This window comes from Brachyistius frenatus, unplaced genomic scaffold, assembly GCF_029030835.1.
Source record: "Brachyistius frenatus isolate BFR_SWC_R1_liver_20210118 unplaced genomic scaffold, ASM2903083v1 Contig_25, whole genome shotgun sequence".
NCBI classification, from domain to species: Eukaryota; Metazoa; Chordata; class Actinopteri; family Embiotocidae; genus Brachyistius; species Brachyistius frenatus.
This window is the reverse complement of record NW_027210624.1, coordinates 676,899-695,000: the sequence shown is the minus strand read 5'-3', so window position 1 is coordinate 695,000 and position 18,102 is coordinate 676,899. Positions and strand designations below refer to the sequence as shown.

Genomic DNA, 18,102 nt, shown 5'->3' with positions numbered 1-18,102 from the left:
AGGTCTCCCTGAAAACATTTTGTTCAGTGACACGTTGTTAAGTGCAGACTTGTTGCAGAGTAGGTGTGACTGATGTGAAGTTGTGCAATAAAAAGTTACCTGTTTTTCCGCAGCAGCCAAAGCGACCCAGGCATTCTTTATGGGCACCTAAACCACACTTGGAGCACAAGTAGCCCTGGTTAAAGATGCCCCTGTAGGAACAGCAACAGGAAAATTCATCACTTTAGAGAATACACGCAGTCATAAAAGTGCAAACAATGCAATGAATAGTGAAACTGTTGCACTGCGTATGGGAAGGAAAGGATATAAGTTGCGTAATGGCAGTTAAAGTTTTTAGTGTTGTGCAGAAAAGTTAGTTAAATGTTCGGTCAGGTTTACGTTGACCAGCAGTTTATAAACCAGCCTGTACAGTTAATATATCATTTGATCGTGCGATGTTGCACTTCAATCAAGCGGCAACCCACCATGACGTCACAGTTTGTGAATTGTTGTTTTGAAGTCTCAGGTCTGGCATTTTTTGCATGTGACTGAGAACGTGAGGACACCTATACAGGAAACCTGACTGCACCTGAGGCGTGTTAATCAAACCAGGCACGCCCCCCCCCCTAACATTCTTCTGGTTGAGGCCTAATGTCTAATTAATTATGGAGCTTTTCCCAGACGCACCAGAACACTGATCAGAAGGAGTAAATTTAGCAAATAACTCCATAATGAGCTGCGTAAAAAAATGTATTGACTTTTACACAACAATTACAACGAGTGTATGTCATGAGAAAAGTCAACACTTTTTGAATTTGAGTCTTTTCGAACCCAGCCCTTAGTGGCCCTCAGTGGAATAATTAAGGCACTTCTGCATTGTCTGGACTTTTCAGAGTCAGAGACCTCATCCATCTTAATATACAGTCTAGGGCTTCAATTTGCCTTGCTAACAGGACTGCCATGAAATTGACAAAATAATGAATCCTAATGAGCGTGGTGATGTTCTCACTTCCTCTTGCATCCCCATGAGTTGGTGTCTGTTGAGTTGAGTGAAATGTCTCCACAACTTTTAGATGAACTGCCGTGAGATTTCATGCAGGCATTCTTGTGATCTTTGGTGATCCAGGAACTTTTTTCTTCATTTTGCTAGTTTAGGAACAGTTAAGTCGTTGAAGTCGCCCAGATCCCGGGCTGAATTTAAATCCAGGCTGTTCCACATCTGACAACTTAACCATCAGACAGAATTCACGACTGTCTAGCAAAGCGGTCATATCCAGATCTTAATCCCACCAAGTTTACTTCAAACGTCATAAAGATGATGTAGCTACATCAGTTTATATTTAAAATACTGAAAAAGCACACTGAAATCCTCTTTAATATGATGTAGTAAAAGATATGCATACACACACGCATGCAGAAGATGAGGCAGCCATGTGTAGCTCTGCTTTAACTTTCATGACCATGTCAGAGGCCCCTATTAAAATGACATGAAAATAAAGGCTGCTCTCCAGCTAATTGTCTGTTTGACATCTTTGAGAAAACTAGCATAGAGTGAACATGTAGGAACACTTAGCTTTGTGTGTTGCTTTGAAAGGATTAAGAAACAGTGAATTCAAACCAAATAAAGCAAATAGGACAACACGCCAACATAATCTTAGTTTCTCTTATGAAAACTACAGAAAATATACAGGTTTTTTTTATCTCATAAAACCGGTAAATTTGATTAACATTTCCAGTCTATAATGTATATCCCTGCATGTTAGAGTCTATATACTAAAGGTATAGTACCCAAGAAAGAGTGGACAGAAGTTCATAGATTTCTTCCCAGAAAAACAATAAAGTTTCTAAAAAATAATGTCATATATAACTTTTAATGACTCATTAGACTGTATTAGTAACTGTTAGATAAGAGGTTGAATTTCTGTCTCTGTCTTTCTAATTAAATGCACTCCTACAGCTACTGCAAAAGAAGAGTTCTCGGAGAAGAATTCAAATTCAATAGTCCAAAGAAACAGTTACTATTTAAAGAAAAACTTCAGACATTTCTTCATTCTTGTTTTTCTCGCACTTTATCCTCAGAAAAACGTTGGCGAATCCGCTGCCTGGCTCTGTATATTCACAGTGCAATAATCTTGTCCCCTCTCCCTGTCCATCGCCTTGAAGAGGTGCTGAAGTGTGACAGACATTTTTCCTCGCTGTTTTTCGGTAGGTGAAACCACTCAGTCGTTCCCTCTGTGAGAAAGACCATGAGTCGCAGTCCTTTGGGTGCCAATACCATTCAGCAAATTCAAAAGGAACTTTGTGTAGCTAAGGCACATGTGCAGAGGAAGAGAGCACTAAAGGAGCAAAGTGACGAATAGATTGTTAGGGGGCACTGGAGAGGAATAAGAAGAGCAGAGGTCCTTCAAAGGCGTACTGACAGTTGTTTGAAGGGAAAAGGTCCTGCGTCTTGTCCTCAGTCTTTATGTCTGACGATAGCCTTGAAGAGGTTTTATGTGCTGCTTCTGCTGTGTGTGTGTGTGTGTGTGTGTGTGTGTGTGTGTGTGTGTGTGTGTGTGTGTGTGTGTGTGTGTGTGTGTGTGTGTGTGTGTGTGTGTGTGTGTGTGTGTGTGTGTGTGTGTGTGTGTGTGTGTGTGTGTGAAATAGAACTGGTCTCTTACCTCAGCAGCATGTGACAAGAGTTGCAGGGGGTGATTCTTTCGAAGGTGTGCATACGAAACTCGTGGAAGTTGTTTCCCGCATCCTCAGGGCGAATGTTTGATCTGAAGAAGACGTAGCACAACAAAGATTAGACCTTTGAAAAATCTCACTTTATCACATAATTCGGTGACTGCAGGCACTGAAGTATCTCTGAAACGTAACTAAACCTTTTTCATCTGTTAACGTGGAAGTATCGAACAGCGACAACATTCAGTTAAGAGTTGTGGGGACATTACTTCAGAGCATCTTCCAAGGAATAAAATAACCTACCGTTTCCCACCTACCTAGATCTGAAAAATCAATAATCATCGACCAAAAAGTTGGTTAACATGATCAATCATAATGAAATTTTGAAGGTTCAAGCATCTAACAAGGTTTTCCTTAACCTTACTCCCAACAGTTTTGGGTCTACATCCTTGGACAAGGACTAAACTACAATAAACAATGACCACTGTTGCAGGTTGTACTACAAGTTAAATGAATTGAATTTGTGCTTGTTGCCCAATTTGTTCCGGCTCTCAAATGGCTACACTCTTTGATGAAAATGTCAATTTCAAAGCAAGAAGAAAAAAAAAACCGTTTTTCACTTATAATTGCAGCCAACAAACTCGTCCATGGCTACAGTAACATTTCCCTGATATGGTTCTTTGAAGTGGGAAGAAGAGAATTGCAAGTAGACAGGCATGGTCTGCTTGAAGTGAACACGAAAGGTGCTCTTGGCCCCTTGGGACACAGTTGTATGTGTGTGTGTGGAAAAAGGCAAGACGGGAGGAAAGAGGGAGAGAAGGAAATAGTCCAAGTTTTTCCTTTGTTTTCAGTGTGACAATAGTGAGACATGAGGACATTGTTTGCAGAAGCTTTTTGCTTAATAGGCACAGGTGCTTGTTCGGAAACTCAAAGTGAAGGGTTATAACATGTTCTGTGGACAATAAGACAAACAGGGCCGACAAAGAAGGAAGCGTTGTTTGGCGAAAGAGAACTTCACTGGTGTTTTCTCTTTAACACTTTTACCATAAAAATGGTTACACTGAAAAATACTGAATATGTTGTTGTAGCATGTTTATAAGACCAAACAAAGCTGCTCATAACCTCCCTTTAGCTTCCCTTTTCCTTCGATTAAGATGACAGTATAGCAGGCTTCTTCCTGTGCACTGAAGCTTTAACGCTGTCCATGTAACTTTGTACAGTTCAAACTTACACTGAGAAGTAGCCGCTTGAATTTTAAGGATTTAAAAACTCAGAGATACACTATGACTTCATTTAAAGTTGTCTTCTTTCTAGGATAAAGTGCTCTCTCTGCTGTTTAAGCAACAGTTTATCTTGCTGTGTGACTACCAACTCTACCCCTCGTGGTGACGGATTCTTAGTTAATAAGCAAACAGTAGGTGGTTTAGGAATAAAAGCAGCACGTGAGAGAACAACTGTTCACAGATCAGCTATTAAGCATAGCCGTGGGAGCGTGTGATTATATGGCTACACCCTTTAATTCTCGCAGCTCGTTAATTCAGCGCCAAAAGTTAATCAACCAAGGCTCCTTTTTTCTCAGTATCACATCAAACAACACTTCATCTTCACTTCCTGTTAAGGCTTTTTGCTTTACTTGAAGCTTGAAAATGTTTCACAGATATATTATTTTGCTGATGCAACCGGTTGGTACAGTAACTGCAACAATTACCTAAGCCAACATCAGTTACCTTTTTGAATTATGGCTTTGGTCTGAGAAACGTTTAAGAAAAGTCTGTGGGAAGGGACCAAAACATCAACACTGATAATCAGGATGATGTGTTTGGATAACAGTACAGCATTGATAGCACAGTAACTGGAATCAAATGCACATTCTGGAGTCATTATTACGGTCTTTGGTAGAGTTTGGAATGATTTAACGTTATTATCTATCTCAATATATTCTTTATCATCCATAATAAATGACATATGCTGTCATGTACCGCACATGTCATGTATATATGTTGTAAGCTTTTATTGTAAGGACCTTACTATGTTAAGTGCCCTGAGAAGACTTGTGTTGGGATTTTGAGATGCATATATACAATCAAATTGAATTGAATATATAAATAATGAATATGATACAGTTGGCACAAAGATATTGTTGTTGTGAAGGCGCAAGTTGCAAACTTTCATCCAAGAGGTCAGGTTTCCAGTCCAGGAGAATGTGACATAATTTTGGTGCCTAACCATGTGATTTTGTATGTATTTTTGTTGCTGTCCTCTTTTGGACTGGTAGGTATATTACAGTATTACTAATACCAAGTTGTTCTAACCCTGATAACAACAATAACATAATCAGGGTCATTTGACATATCAGCAGCAGAGCCAGAGATTATACAACTTTATATGAAGTCACTTATCAGAAGCTTCAAACCAAAACAACAAACAACATTAATATAATATTTGAACTTCCTTCTTCTGCACCTGTTGCACTATTTATAAGCATGTGCTACTCTTCCTTGTTGTGGAAGCTGTCAGTGTCTTTCTTTGGGAGTTTCAGAGGACAGCTTTCCGTGCTCTTCTTGGTCTTGATGACTAAAGTAATTTTAATGCACATTTAAAAGAATGGCAGTTTTATTTAATGGCTTACAATGAGGGAGTCCTGCACTGCTCACCCATCTAACATTTATTTTGTCATCTTGGCATTTGTGGTTTTAAACATATTTATAGTTTTTGTGTAATATCTTGAACTTAAATTAATTTCAGAGGGTACTGTAATATTAGACAAATACAACATTAAAGATCTACGTGCATCGCTATGTTAATTAGTCATAGTCTGCGAAGTGTGTGTCCTCATTGTGAGAGACAGTGTGGTCAGTGGGGTATTTAAGGGACAATGAGTTATTCTTCTTTCTTGGCTCTAAAGTGAAACACAGTAGATCCATGTGTTAGTCTTGGACCTAGTGTGTCTCTCACTGAGTGCATTTGGATCCAATTCAAGATGAGGACTGGTTTATGCAGTCTGACAACATACAGCTTGATGCTTCAATTAAATTTAGCTCTCAGAGAATAAAGTTTAGTGTCTGCACATCTCGTTATCAGCTCATCTCCGTGTCACAGCATCTTGTTCCCTCTAAATTATAAGTGGCCTCACTTGACGAACAGGAAGTTCGACGTTTGGCGTTTTGATGCTGTGACTAAACGCAGCTGGGACAAAGAGAGACACACACTTATCACTCCGTCACGCATGAACACGCGTGTACACACGCAAGAAATACACACTCACATGGCCATGCCGAACTGCTCCAGCCACTTCTTTTTCAGCTCTTTGGTCTTGAAAAAGAATTCAAAGCCGCTCTGGCCCTGGTTGTGAGTGAGGTAGAATCCGTAGGACCACTGCAACAAGAACAGGGAAAAAAAACAACGCATTTCAGACAAAAAAAAAAAAAAATACAACAAGAGCGAATAAATAAATTGAGGGTTTGAGTGAAAGACAAGGAGAGCAGGAGGGAGCGGGAGCTCAACCAGACGGGATGCGTGGAGACAGATGGAGACAAAGAGATGCAAAATGAAAGAGGGATGCCTGGGGGAGAGCAAACACAGAGGCTGAAGGGTTGGAGGGTGGAAGAACTGACAGACACAGACAACATAGAGGAAGAGCGTGAAGGAGAGGAAAAAAAACAAGTATGAGGTAGCAGTGCCATATAACTGCTGGGCATCAGACAGCATGCACAGACCCAAGTAGAGAGTGGCCCTGTAATCAGCCACCATTATCCTCTTCAAAGGCTAAATATTAGTCCATTAGCCTCAGTCACAACACAGGCATTTGTTTTTAGATAGCAGTTACTAAACAGATGCTTGTGAGATGCCTTTTTGTTTTTGGGGGCTCCTAGGTTTGGTTTTGAACTTCTAGCACTCAGCTCTGAAGGCTAAAAACAAGCCAAGCTTGGAGTGCTGTCAGGGAAGCGCAGCGGCTCATCTTTTCTATTGAAAGAAAAGAGAAAAAGAAAGCGGTGCTCGACAGAGGCATTCCCAGTGGACACCAAGACTTACGCTCTGCAAAGATATCATCTAGCTACCAATTTGTAAGGAGAAGGAGGAGGTGTTTGTCTGTCTCTGTCAGTTTTCTTCTTTTTCTCAGGTGTTTAAAAGGATCCAAAGCAGAGTCTTAAGTATTTCTTTGTGGCTCTTCGGGAAATAAACATTAACGTGACCCATGCTTTTGTTTTCCATCATGAGTCAATATGTAGGAGTTATTTCTGAAACACTGTCAACATTAAACCTGCAATAAACAATTTCTCAGTTATTTTTTAAACACTAACGACATGCAGTCATAGCACCTTTTAAGATGATGCAGTAAACGTATCAGCATACAGCTAGCTGTTTACACATCCAGCAGATGCTAAGCAACATTGGCATTCATTAGGAGTCATCTGTCTGGCAAATATAAGTTTAATACGTAGTCTCCTTTTAGCTCTTTATTGGTCTTCACCAACACCTGAAGGACATTTTCAGCTCTTTAACTGCCAGCTTGTTGCTATATTTGTTTGTCTGTCATTTGGTACCGGGCAGGTACCCGACATTAGATGGGTACATCCATTAGATGGGTACATCCATTAGATGGGTACATCCATGGACTTTGGCTTGCAACACGTCCCCGTCCCCTTCTGGGAGTAAAGCAAGGACACTCGTCATAGACTTGTATGTATAATAGCAGCAGACCAAATCAAACCTTTAGAAAACCACCAGGGTTAAAGTCTATAAAGGACCCAAAGACACTCCAAGTAAATATATGTCCACTCGGCCTGTCGTAGAAAACGCAAGGTGTATCGAAAAAGTTGAATCTGATCCCCTTTCAGTCATGTCTCTTCAGTCTCCCGGATAGTGTCAATCTAGAGCAACAAACCCAGTCAGTGGCCAGAGGTGTCCTACATGGACATCAATTTGTACCTTACTGAGCATCCAAGGAAGAAAATTACCAGTGATATTTATCACTTTTCAGTCCTGCTCTACAAATAGTGTGCAAGCTAACAATGGCATTATGCAAACTAACCGAGCTACGTTGCAGCCCATAGGGTCTCGTTGTCTTCGCCACATACTGCTTGGAGTCATAAAGCCCTTCTATCACAATTTTTTTTTTTTTTTTTTTTCCTTTGGTGTAAGCAGCAACACAGCAACTGTTTGGCTTACGGTTATTAATATAAACCGGTTGGTTCAAAGTAAAAGTTTAGAGACACACCTCGACTCCCTCTGTTTTCTATTGCCGTCTATGCAGTGCACTGGATTGTTTTTCCCCAGAAAGGGGTTTGGTCAAACGAGCTCGTCTGAATGCAGTTGGTCTGTATGGCTTTTTCACTGAAAACAGATGCTAATTGCAGCCAAAAATGATGCTAAAGCAGTGAAAGTCAACCAAAACAGTGAAGTTGTGAGCAATAAACCAAAACAATGTGCTAAAAGACACTTAAACAAAAGTTGTTAGCCATAAAACAAAAAAAAACAATAACCTAAAAGATTCTAAAACACAAGTTGTCTGTTGGATTGTCAATATGTGACACATTACACATAGTTATTTGATCTTTTGTTATGTGTTGCTAACACCCAAACCATTGGCTTTAGCATGAAAAAAATGACTGGACAAAAGTTTCCTCCTGTTGTATGAATGCGACGCACGATGGAGACTTTGAGACCGTTTTACTTGCAGATAAATGTTGCAGCTGTGATGAAGGTTCTTATTGCTGCGTCCCTCAGACAGCCATCTCCATCATCTCTAACATAAATATGTAATCAAACAAACTGCATTATATCCATCATGTCAGAGGTGAACGACACGGAGTTGGCTGCACCCGTCATAAAACGTAACCATATAAACCCATATGGGTCTAAGACCACTAATGTCTGCTATTTACAGCATCATTATTACCCAAATCATTGTTTCCTGGCACGCCTTGGATATCATCCCTCATTATGATTGGCAATATTTTTCCTCACTTGGCACTTAGTATTCACTGTGTGTATATGTGTAGTCAGGCCCAAAGCGAGGTTTAATGATAACACCATCTGGGGGGAGGCAAACTGTTCCAGTCTGACACTGTTTCAGTTGTGTCGCTGGTAAATGAACAGGACAATGTAAAACATGTGCTGTAACAAGCACATAACAAATTATTTAAGGTTCTTTACTGTTGATTATTTTGTTGTTTGTGTTGTGAGCCGGACAGATTTTTGCCTGCAGCTCATGCCGGGGGGATTCGGAGCACAGACGGCAGCGGTGGGGCAGAGAGGTTGTTACAGGTGCCTATAAAACACTGTCAAGAAGCAAGTTGACTCAATTTTCACTCCATTTTATGAACCTGCATTCATCTGATAAACTGTTATGGCTGCTCATTATGCAGACGTAGCGCTGTTAATTGGTTTGTCAGGAGTCCAACATGGTTCTTGAGCTTTGCTGACTCAGTCATAAAGAGGCAATAATGTGCTCAACAGCACAAGACTCGCCTTCATTATAGCTGACTGTTTGTTATACAAGATGCCCGTTTTATACTTTTAATTTTACAGCATGTTAATAAGCAAGTTATTTTTTTTAATTTAATTTGATCACTTTTACACGCTGTATACTACAGCAGCAGTGACAGTATAATGCAGAATAAACTTAGCACTCTATTCCAGTTCTGCTAGTAAGAAAAACATGGCATACAGCTCTGAGTGAAATTGAATGTTATCCAAAGAAATAAAATCACTGTAAATCACAGCTAACCACAGAGGTTATTGCTTTTTAAAAATGATAGCGCACCATAAAATTAAAAGCTAAATGTTCAAGACACATTTTCTTTTTCTGTGAATTTAGTGTGAATTCAAACTGACAACAGAAGCACCTGTATTGTAAGCGAAAACAAAAAGTAGGTGTGACTCCCACTTTACTGTCATGAGGAGGGAAATAAGCTAAGCTAAATAAGGGGGGATTCAGCTGGGAGACCTACTCATGCGAAGTGCAGGGGGATCCAGACCTGGCCTAATGTACGATAGTTCCCATGACTTTCCAACAATATCTGGACACATCCACATTTATAGAATGTAAAATCAATTGAACAGCAGGCATTTGTCTAACACAGGTTGACCTAATATCCCATATTGAGATGAATTGAGTAACAGTGTTTGCGTGTGTGCAGACCTTTCGGTTCTCCTTGTCCGACGTGGGGTTGTTGGTGATCTTGAAGAGGTGCAGGTCGATCACTTCTTTCATCTCATAGTTGTCTCCTCGCCGCTTGCAAACAATCACAGCAGCATCGAACAGGAAGATGTGCCTGCGGTTCAAAGATGTCAAAGTCACTGTGAGCAAATGGGTTGATATTATATCCACTGTATTTTATGAAATTACATCACTTGCATTATTTGAGGTGCGTCCTTTAACTGAAAGCTACAATATAGATAATTTCTGAGGTTGTAACAGCAATAAATCAGGTTTAATATATGTTATAACTTATATATTATATAACTCTGTGTGGTCATAACGGACTTTTTTTTTTTGTACTTTTAACAAGACTTTATATTTGGGAGTATTTAGTTTGTTAGGAAAGTTCCAGGTCCTGTGATGGCTTTACAGATATTCAAGCAAGCTGTTATTTTAAGATACAGTTCATCAAGGCAGCTGACGTGTGTTTTGACAAACCTAATCGTATAGAAGAATAACAGGATTAACAATACAATGTCTGTCTGGAAAAAAAAATTATGTGAGGATTTATATGGAAACCCAGTGTTTAATACAAACATATAACAATGACTGCAAAATACACTTTTATCTATATCACTAGTTGCTTGTTTTTCTGGAAATCCTAGAGGACACGCGGATCGGCTAAATGACCTGCTCTGTGCATTGATTGGATGTGTTGTAATGCACTATTTTGTACAGAACACACAGGTTTAGTTTCTAACAACACTTTGGTTTGAACTAGTGCAAACTCTGGCAGGTTTCCAACCACAGCACCTGATTCTAGTTTAACTTCAGTCATTTAGTGCGCCGGCGTGTCAACCTCACATCTCACCTGTCCTGTTTGGCTCGTTTGTCCACCGAGGCCACCCTAACCTCCCCGTCACCTTTGGGTCTCCCATATTTACTCAGAGGCTGATTCTACAGAAGAAGAAAAGACAGAAAGTTGGACTGTGAGGTGGCAGGAATAAAAGACATTTCCAAAGCGGTGTGGAAATGTTTGTCATTATTTGGAAGAAAGGAGTGGCTTACCAGGTTTTCAATGGATTTCTGATACTGATCAATTTCTCTCAGCGTCTCGTTGTCCCTCTTGACCTCATTAACGTACTGAGCCAAGTCCTGCACACACATCAACAAAACAATGATTCACATCTTTGAATTTAGTAACATACAGTTTCGTACATCCAGCTCCCCTAAAAATGTTGTTTCTTTTTATGTAGTTTTTTTTTGGTGCTGATTTGAGCTTGTAAGCTCTAATAATAAACCATATGTTAAATTGTGCAATACACATATACCTGATTTGACTGAAGACAGCACCCAGCTTTCAGCTTTACTGAACAGCTTGTCAGTGTTACAATATGACAAAGATTTGTCAAAGTTGCATTCAAAGACTTATTTATTAATGTGTCATTAAAACGTTGTGAGCATACAATGATGAGCATTTTTACTTTCCAAAAAGCTGTTTTTCTTTAGAGATATAATATTATTTTGTGAACCACCAGAAGCTTTTATAACTGTTATGATTAAAGGTGCGCTAAACATGCAAAAGTTAAATTTGTATTGAGGTTCTTCCAAAAATCCATAGTGTGTATCCATTGAGGTAAAAGAAAAAATAGCTGTTTTGAAACATACTTTATCTTACATTGTTTGAAGCCATATTTGCTAGGGTTGGTGCTTGATTAGGGTAGCAAGATGTCCCACCTTAACTGGGACTGCACAACATTTTTATCCCACGTCCCACATATTGAGACGATGTCCCGCATTTGGATTGGCTCTAGTTTTCAAAAGTCGACATTGCAGGACAGACGGTTTTCTAAAGGTCTGGACATGCAGCTATAATAACAACAGAAACCCAAAAAGTATTACCCAACAGATCAGGAAACAGCAGGGTGAAAATAAAAAAGTGCGTTTACCGTTCTGTGCAGCATTCCCAATCATACAGGTGCTGTGGTAGTAAGCCAGCCCCTCATTAGACCATTAAACTTCATCTGCCTTTCATGCTTACTGTATTTACTTGACATAAGAATTCAGAAAGTTGCAATCAAATAAAATGAATTTGTTTCATATATTTGTTTAATCTGCTGTGTGTTTTTGTGTCATAAGTGGGATAGACATCAAAGTCTTAAGACTACCTCTCAGCGTAGGAAACATGTCCAACGCAAACATACTCTTTGCCCCACATTTGTGCTGCGTTCGGATTTTGTTCACTATATAATACGCTATGTAGTGGACAAGTGGACAACTTCAACACAGCAATGGGTTGTTGGTATCTGGTCACCTTATGCTCGATTGGATCAGCCGGAGGGATGCACGCAGTAAACTCTACACCTCTGTGATTGGTTATTTCATTCACCGAGTCTATATGCCTAAACTCTTACGCCCCTCCCGCTGATCCAATCGAGCACCAGCCAGGTCCAATGCTGTCTTCTTCTTCACTGTCTTTGTCGGTGCATCCGGACATTTCTTGACGTGTTACCGCCACCAAATGTGGATTAGCAGAACAGTGTGACACCATCAGCAGGAATATGTGTCGCCTCGTGTGCACGTGTTCCTCGTTGTGTGCCTCACATGCATTAATCGGTTCATTCTTGGTTTAAATGATCTCTGTCCAATTATGGACCTTCTGCGCAGTGCATGCTGGGATAAGATTTTGTGGAAAGGAAACTAACAGGACAAATTGCCGACATACCTTCATAGCATCTAAAGCCATCCGGAGATTACTCTTGTCAGTGGTATCATGAGTGTGTTTCGTCAGCTCCTATTGGACAAAATCAACAAAAAAAATCACAAACATATAAAATGTGAAAAGGAAGGAAAAGCTGCCTGTCAATCACAAAACAAAGATGCATGTAATATTCATGCCTCTCTTATCCTGCTTCAAACATACAGCACAGCGACATGCCACACGTGAACTTAAGGCTTTGGCTCCAGATATGAAATGAAAAAGGCTGCTGCGAAAAGAACCTTGTCCTGAAATAAATCAGATACTATGTGTGTGCACTCATCTATTGAAGGTGTGTGCAAGTGTGTATCTGAAATTGCTTGCCAGTGCCGAGCTGCAGCGTAAACAAGACATCTAGACCTCAGCAGCGGAGGATAAGGAAGGATGTCATGCATGTCCTTCATACAACACACAACACACAACACACACACACACACACACACACACACACACACACACACAGGAGATATATATGTCTTCCTGGCACTGCTCAAATCCCTGGTGTCAGTCAAGCTCAACCTGGGCATTATTATCACTAGCAAGACGACAGAGGCCTATTTATCAAACCGTGCTCCCACCTCCACAACACATCCACCGAGATACAGAGGAAGGGAGTGGTCACACTGATAGCTGCGGCCATACATGATGGACTCATTGAGGGAAACGCGTTGCTGCGGTTTCAGGGAGTAGAGGGAGGAGGGGGTGAGGGTGATGATGGGTGGAGGTAGCGAGGAAGAAAAGAGCGAAAGATTGATGACAAAAAAAGAGAGAAAGAAACAGCAAAAGAGAGGCACTAGGGGAGCGAGGGGAGGTGACAAGACATTAGTTGCACAGATTCTGTCTGTCACCGTGCGGGGAAGAAACCCAGCGGATGCTTCACTCGGTGCAGCTCGCTATTACCCGGCTGTTCTGCGGGGATCCGGACCCCTGATGGCACAACAAATTCACTTTGTTCTAACTGATATATTCCCTGTTTGTTTGTTTTTTAACTTTTGGTGGTATATTTGTGTTAAATGCAAATACAAGTGGGGTTTCAGAAAGCCAAATTTATAAGTTTCTATGGAACCCTGTTGGAATCAGCACATTTCTGCCTTAAAAAAACAAGTAAATAAACTATTTGAAGTGAAGAACACGACATGCACGGCATCTACTTAAAAGGTATATTGTTCTATTTCCCCTTAATTTCAAGTTACGCTGTTTTACATTAATTTTCCCCTCAGAAATTCAGATTGAAAATTAAAATGTCCTGTTTTTTCAGTCATCAAATATCTTGTTTGGTAATGTAAAGTGCAATTTTTTAAATCACTTGAGTTTCATTTTAAATTGTTAGATCTGAAAATGACCAAACTGCACCACAGTATTCTTGCTTGTTTGTATGGTTGCAGACATATAGTTCACATTTACATTTACATTTTTTTGTCTGAATTTGTAAAAAACAAAATGAAATACTCAAACCACTTGTGTACAACTTTAAATTACCTGCTGGGAATTTCAACAAGTGGAAACCACATGAGTTAAGAAAGGTCGTTCTAAAAGTAATACATGTTGTATTAAAAACAAATAATAATAACATTTGAACTTTAAGAATTAAATTCCATATATACGTATTGAATTGTTTTAAAATATGTTGTTTTTGTCTTCTTTTTGCCTTTTTTTGCTTCCATATGAAGCCGTGTTAATCAGACCATCTTGCACCGATTACCCCTCCAACAGGTCCAGCATTAGCATACATAACATTAACACAAAGTAAAATATTAAATAAAACAGTGAAATCATAATTTCTAGCGCAAGACGGCCCTAACCCTATTTCACAAATGATTTATAACTGCTGATGTTAAAAATTAAAGTCAATATTTTCAAAATATAAATAATACAAACATTATAGGACACAATTCAAAATTTATCATAAAAGAAAAGACTCAGGGACACTTTGGATGATTAACTTGTTCAAATAGTGACTGTTTCCTTTGTCAGTGACACATTAGTAACTTCTCACTGACTTTGTCAGGAGTTTCCACGTTCAGATTTGCTACCACTTCCAAAATACTTCACCTCTCTATCTGCCCGTCTCTCTGATTGTTTGTCTTGCTCTGTCTGCTGCTCTCCCTTTCAGTCCTCACTCCACTTTATCTATTTTGTCTCACCTCCTCCTTGATTGTCTCGATCAGATGACAATTAACGTGCAGGTCATTTCAGACTCACGGTCATAAAGAAGCTACAGAAATAGACGAGAGGAGCCTCAGAGCCTGAAGGACGAAGGCAGGCAGGGGAGAGGAGTGAAAGGCAGTCAACGCTGCCTCTGGTGGACGGATGGCGGAGGGACAGTGAGTCCTCTTGTTCATGAGTTTCTGATTGGCTTCAATGTGCTGAATCAAAAGCTCCCTGATGGGGCCGTGTCATTCACTAAGAGTCCGTGAGTCACTGTCATTTACAATGTCACCTACAATGACAGTATCTGACATCATATGCAGTTGTGTAGTGGAGAGTTTTGGTGGAAATAAGGAGTGATGGATAAATACAGACAGCTTAATTACACAGCTGGTTATGCACAGTGGTGGATGAAATACTGATATCCTTTAATTAAGTAAAAATAGTGAGATCCCAGTGTTTTTAATAAAAGTCCTGCAAGTTTATAAGTTCCAGTTTATAAGCATTATCAGGAAGTTACTTGAAATATAAAAAATAAACATTTATTGTGCTGAATCACTCCTTTCCAACTGATATATTATCATATAAATTACTATTATTCAAGCATTAACATGTGAGCAGTATGTAATGTTGCAGCTGGGTGATGTGTAGCTAATTTAACTACATATTGTTGGACAGTTTGACATTTTTCAATAATTGATTTAACGTTTGTATGTCAACCAACAAAGTAATTAGTAAACAAAGTAGTCAGATAATTGTAGCAGAGTTTCAAGCATTAGCAATCATAATGAACATTTTCAGTTATCTCAAAACTGTGCTAGACACAGTCCAGTGTTGGAGTGAATATAATGAGTTACTCTCCAATGCGTATCATGTAATATGTTGCAGTGATGCTTCATTTAAAACAAATACTCAACTATTTAGCAAAGTTAAAGATGAATAGAAGTTTTAGATTTTTGTTCTCTGATGTTTTTTATAAGGTAATACAATAGATGAACCCAGGAAATTATCATATCATAGTAATCTGGAGTTTGGTTCATTTATGGCAACAGGGAGAAAATGCAAACTCCGCACAGAAAGGCCCAGGACCGGATTCAAACCCGGAACCTTTTTGCTGTGAGGCGACAATGCTAACCACTGCACCACCGTGCTGCCCATGTCTTGTTTTGTCCGGACCAACTATCCACAACCAAAAGATATTGAGTTCATTATCATACAGGCCTAAAAGAACAAGAAAATATTCATATTTAAGATACTGGAATCTTCGAATTTTATAATTTTTTTCATTAGTAAATCACTGAAAACGATTAATCAAATTATCAAAAAAGTTTATGTCAATTAACTAATTGATTAATTGACTAATCATTGCAGTTCAAACAATAACCACTCAAAATATCATAATGTTTCATTTTTTAAACACAAACAGAGGAAAACTGTAAGAAATAAATTTGTATGATCAGACATAAACAACAAAGAGCTCAATATCAGCTGTCTGTACGCGATATATGAATCAAGTTACAGTATGTTACAATAAATAAATAAACACGGTCAGTGTATTATGGAACAAAAAACACATATATAGCCGGTTTGCCAACATTCACAGCATCAAGTGGAGGACTACAAATTTACACCACTAGAACAGAAACAGGACATTAGAGGATGGAGGACTGTACCTGCAGGAGGAGGTGGTACTTCAAGACTCGCTGCATTGGAACCACGAGCAGATCTCTCAGGGTGAACTTGCCATAGTTGGCTCTCTTTGAACATTCCTGTACAAAGAATCAATATAAATGCATTATACATAGAGAATACCATTTTTCACTGGATCCCAAAAAAAAGTGGGTAATTTTACTTTTTTTTTTTTTTTTACTTTCTAGTAACAACTGCAGTGAAAGCAGGAGTCTCATTAAAGTTTCATTTAAAAGATCTGCAGTAATGTATGCTGTTTGCTGCAGCGTCATCTGCTGCAGTGCCTCAGGTGCACACTTGAGGGCATCCTCTGATCGTTCTGAGGAGCTGAGAAATGCTTGTCACTGTAGTTGTAAATAACCATTTATTTATCTGTTGTCATAAAAAACAGTAAAACGTTCGACCTCTAGCTTCATGCGAAGGTCCTCTCTGTTTTTGCAGATGTCGTCCAGGGTGGCGATGGCCGTCTCTACATGGCTACAATACTTCCCGTAGATCAACAACCTGAAATAGATTAAACACGTGAAAACCAACAAGAGGAAACAAGGATCGGGTACCTGCACTTTTCTGAAAACCCTATCAAAGAGATTCTTAATCTCAGATGTATGGGATCAGGCTTATTTCATAACTTTACTGAAGAACCAAAGTTCACTGACAGATTGTTATTAAATTGGTCAGACACAGGGCAGTGGGGTGTTAAAAGGTGACTTTTGACAACTGGGTTTAAAACATCATAACAGTTTGTAATGTCTTATATATAAATAATTTATTGTAAGAAGTTTTAGGGCCTACATAAACAGTAGAATAAATACAGAAACTCAGAAGTTCATAGTCTACCTCTCTTTGAAAGTGATGAAGATCTGGTAAAGGTTCTGGGCACTTCTGTGGTTGATTGACTCTTGCATTTCCAGCAGTAAACACTTGTGGACTTTAACCAGGTCCTGAAAAATCAAAAGCAAACAACCTTCAATGTTGATCACCAAAGTCGTGTTACTTTCATTACAGGCTGCGGCCTACAATACAGATCATTTACATGAATCATTTGGTCAATATGTGTAAGAAAATAATGAAAAATGTTGATCAGATTTCCCTAAAACATAATGTAGCGCCGTCGTACGTCTTATGTTGTGTGACCTATAGTCCATCACCATCAGCTATAAATCATTTAACACGAATAACCTCTGAAAATCCATAAGTTGTTATCAAAGTATGGGACAATTATTTCACATATTTTACAAAGAATTCAGTTTGCGGTTCTCTTTTCGTCTCGGTTTCAGGCAAACAATACGTTTTAGCTTAAAGCAATAAAGTAATAATACAATGTTTCTCTTTGTATGGGTACTTTTTAACCACCCTAACCTTTGTTCTCTGGGAAAAACTAGTCTACGTTCCCATCGGTTTTAGTTTGACTTTGTCTTTCGGGATAACTAGCAAATGTTGGCATGTTAAAATGCTAAGCTAACAGTAAGCAAAGAAAGTCAGAAAGTTAGCACTGTCATAGATAGCATGTTACATTAGTATTAATCACAGAGCACTGCTGTACAAAGGTTGCACGTCACCCCCCCCCCCCCCCCCCCCCCCCCCCCCCCCCCCCCCCCCCCCCCCCCCCCCCCCCCCCCCCCCCCCCCCCCCCCCCCCCCCCCCCCCCCCCCCCCCCCCCCCCCCCCCCCCCCCCCCCCCCCCCCCCCCCCCCCCCCCCCCCCCCCCCCCCCCCCCC

The 18,102-nt window shown here is 39.7% G+C and overlaps 1 protein-coding gene across 2 annotated transcripts in view; it reads right to left on the bottom strand.

Annotated features, from left to right (window-relative positions):
- The window catches only part of LOC138620604 (guanine nucleotide exchange factor VAV3), a 94,308-nt gene that overhangs the window by 26,531 nt on the left and 49,675 nt on the right, over positions 1-18,102 (bottom strand). For both annotated transcript variants that reach the window (XM_069697957.1, XM_069697956.1), the window contains exons 8-17: positions 17,223-17,326; positions 16,790-16,889; positions 16,370-16,465; positions 12,516-12,584; positions 10,859-10,945; positions 10,662-10,747; positions 9,791-9,923; positions 5,912-6,021; positions 2,640-2,741; positions 100-191 (exon numbers count right to left, since the gene is read on the bottom strand). In XM_069697957.1, coding sequence (XP_069554058.1) covers positions 100-191; positions 2,640-2,741; positions 5,912-6,021; positions 9,791-9,923; positions 10,662-10,747; positions 10,859-10,945; positions 12,516-12,584; positions 16,370-16,465; positions 16,790-16,889; positions 17,223-17,326 — 979 coding nt within the window. The remainder of the gene's footprint in view (positions 1-99; positions 192-2,639; positions 2,742-5,911; positions 6,022-9,790; positions 9,924-10,661; positions 10,748-10,858; positions 10,946-12,515; positions 12,585-16,369; positions 16,466-16,789; positions 16,890-17,222; positions 17,327-18,102) is intronic.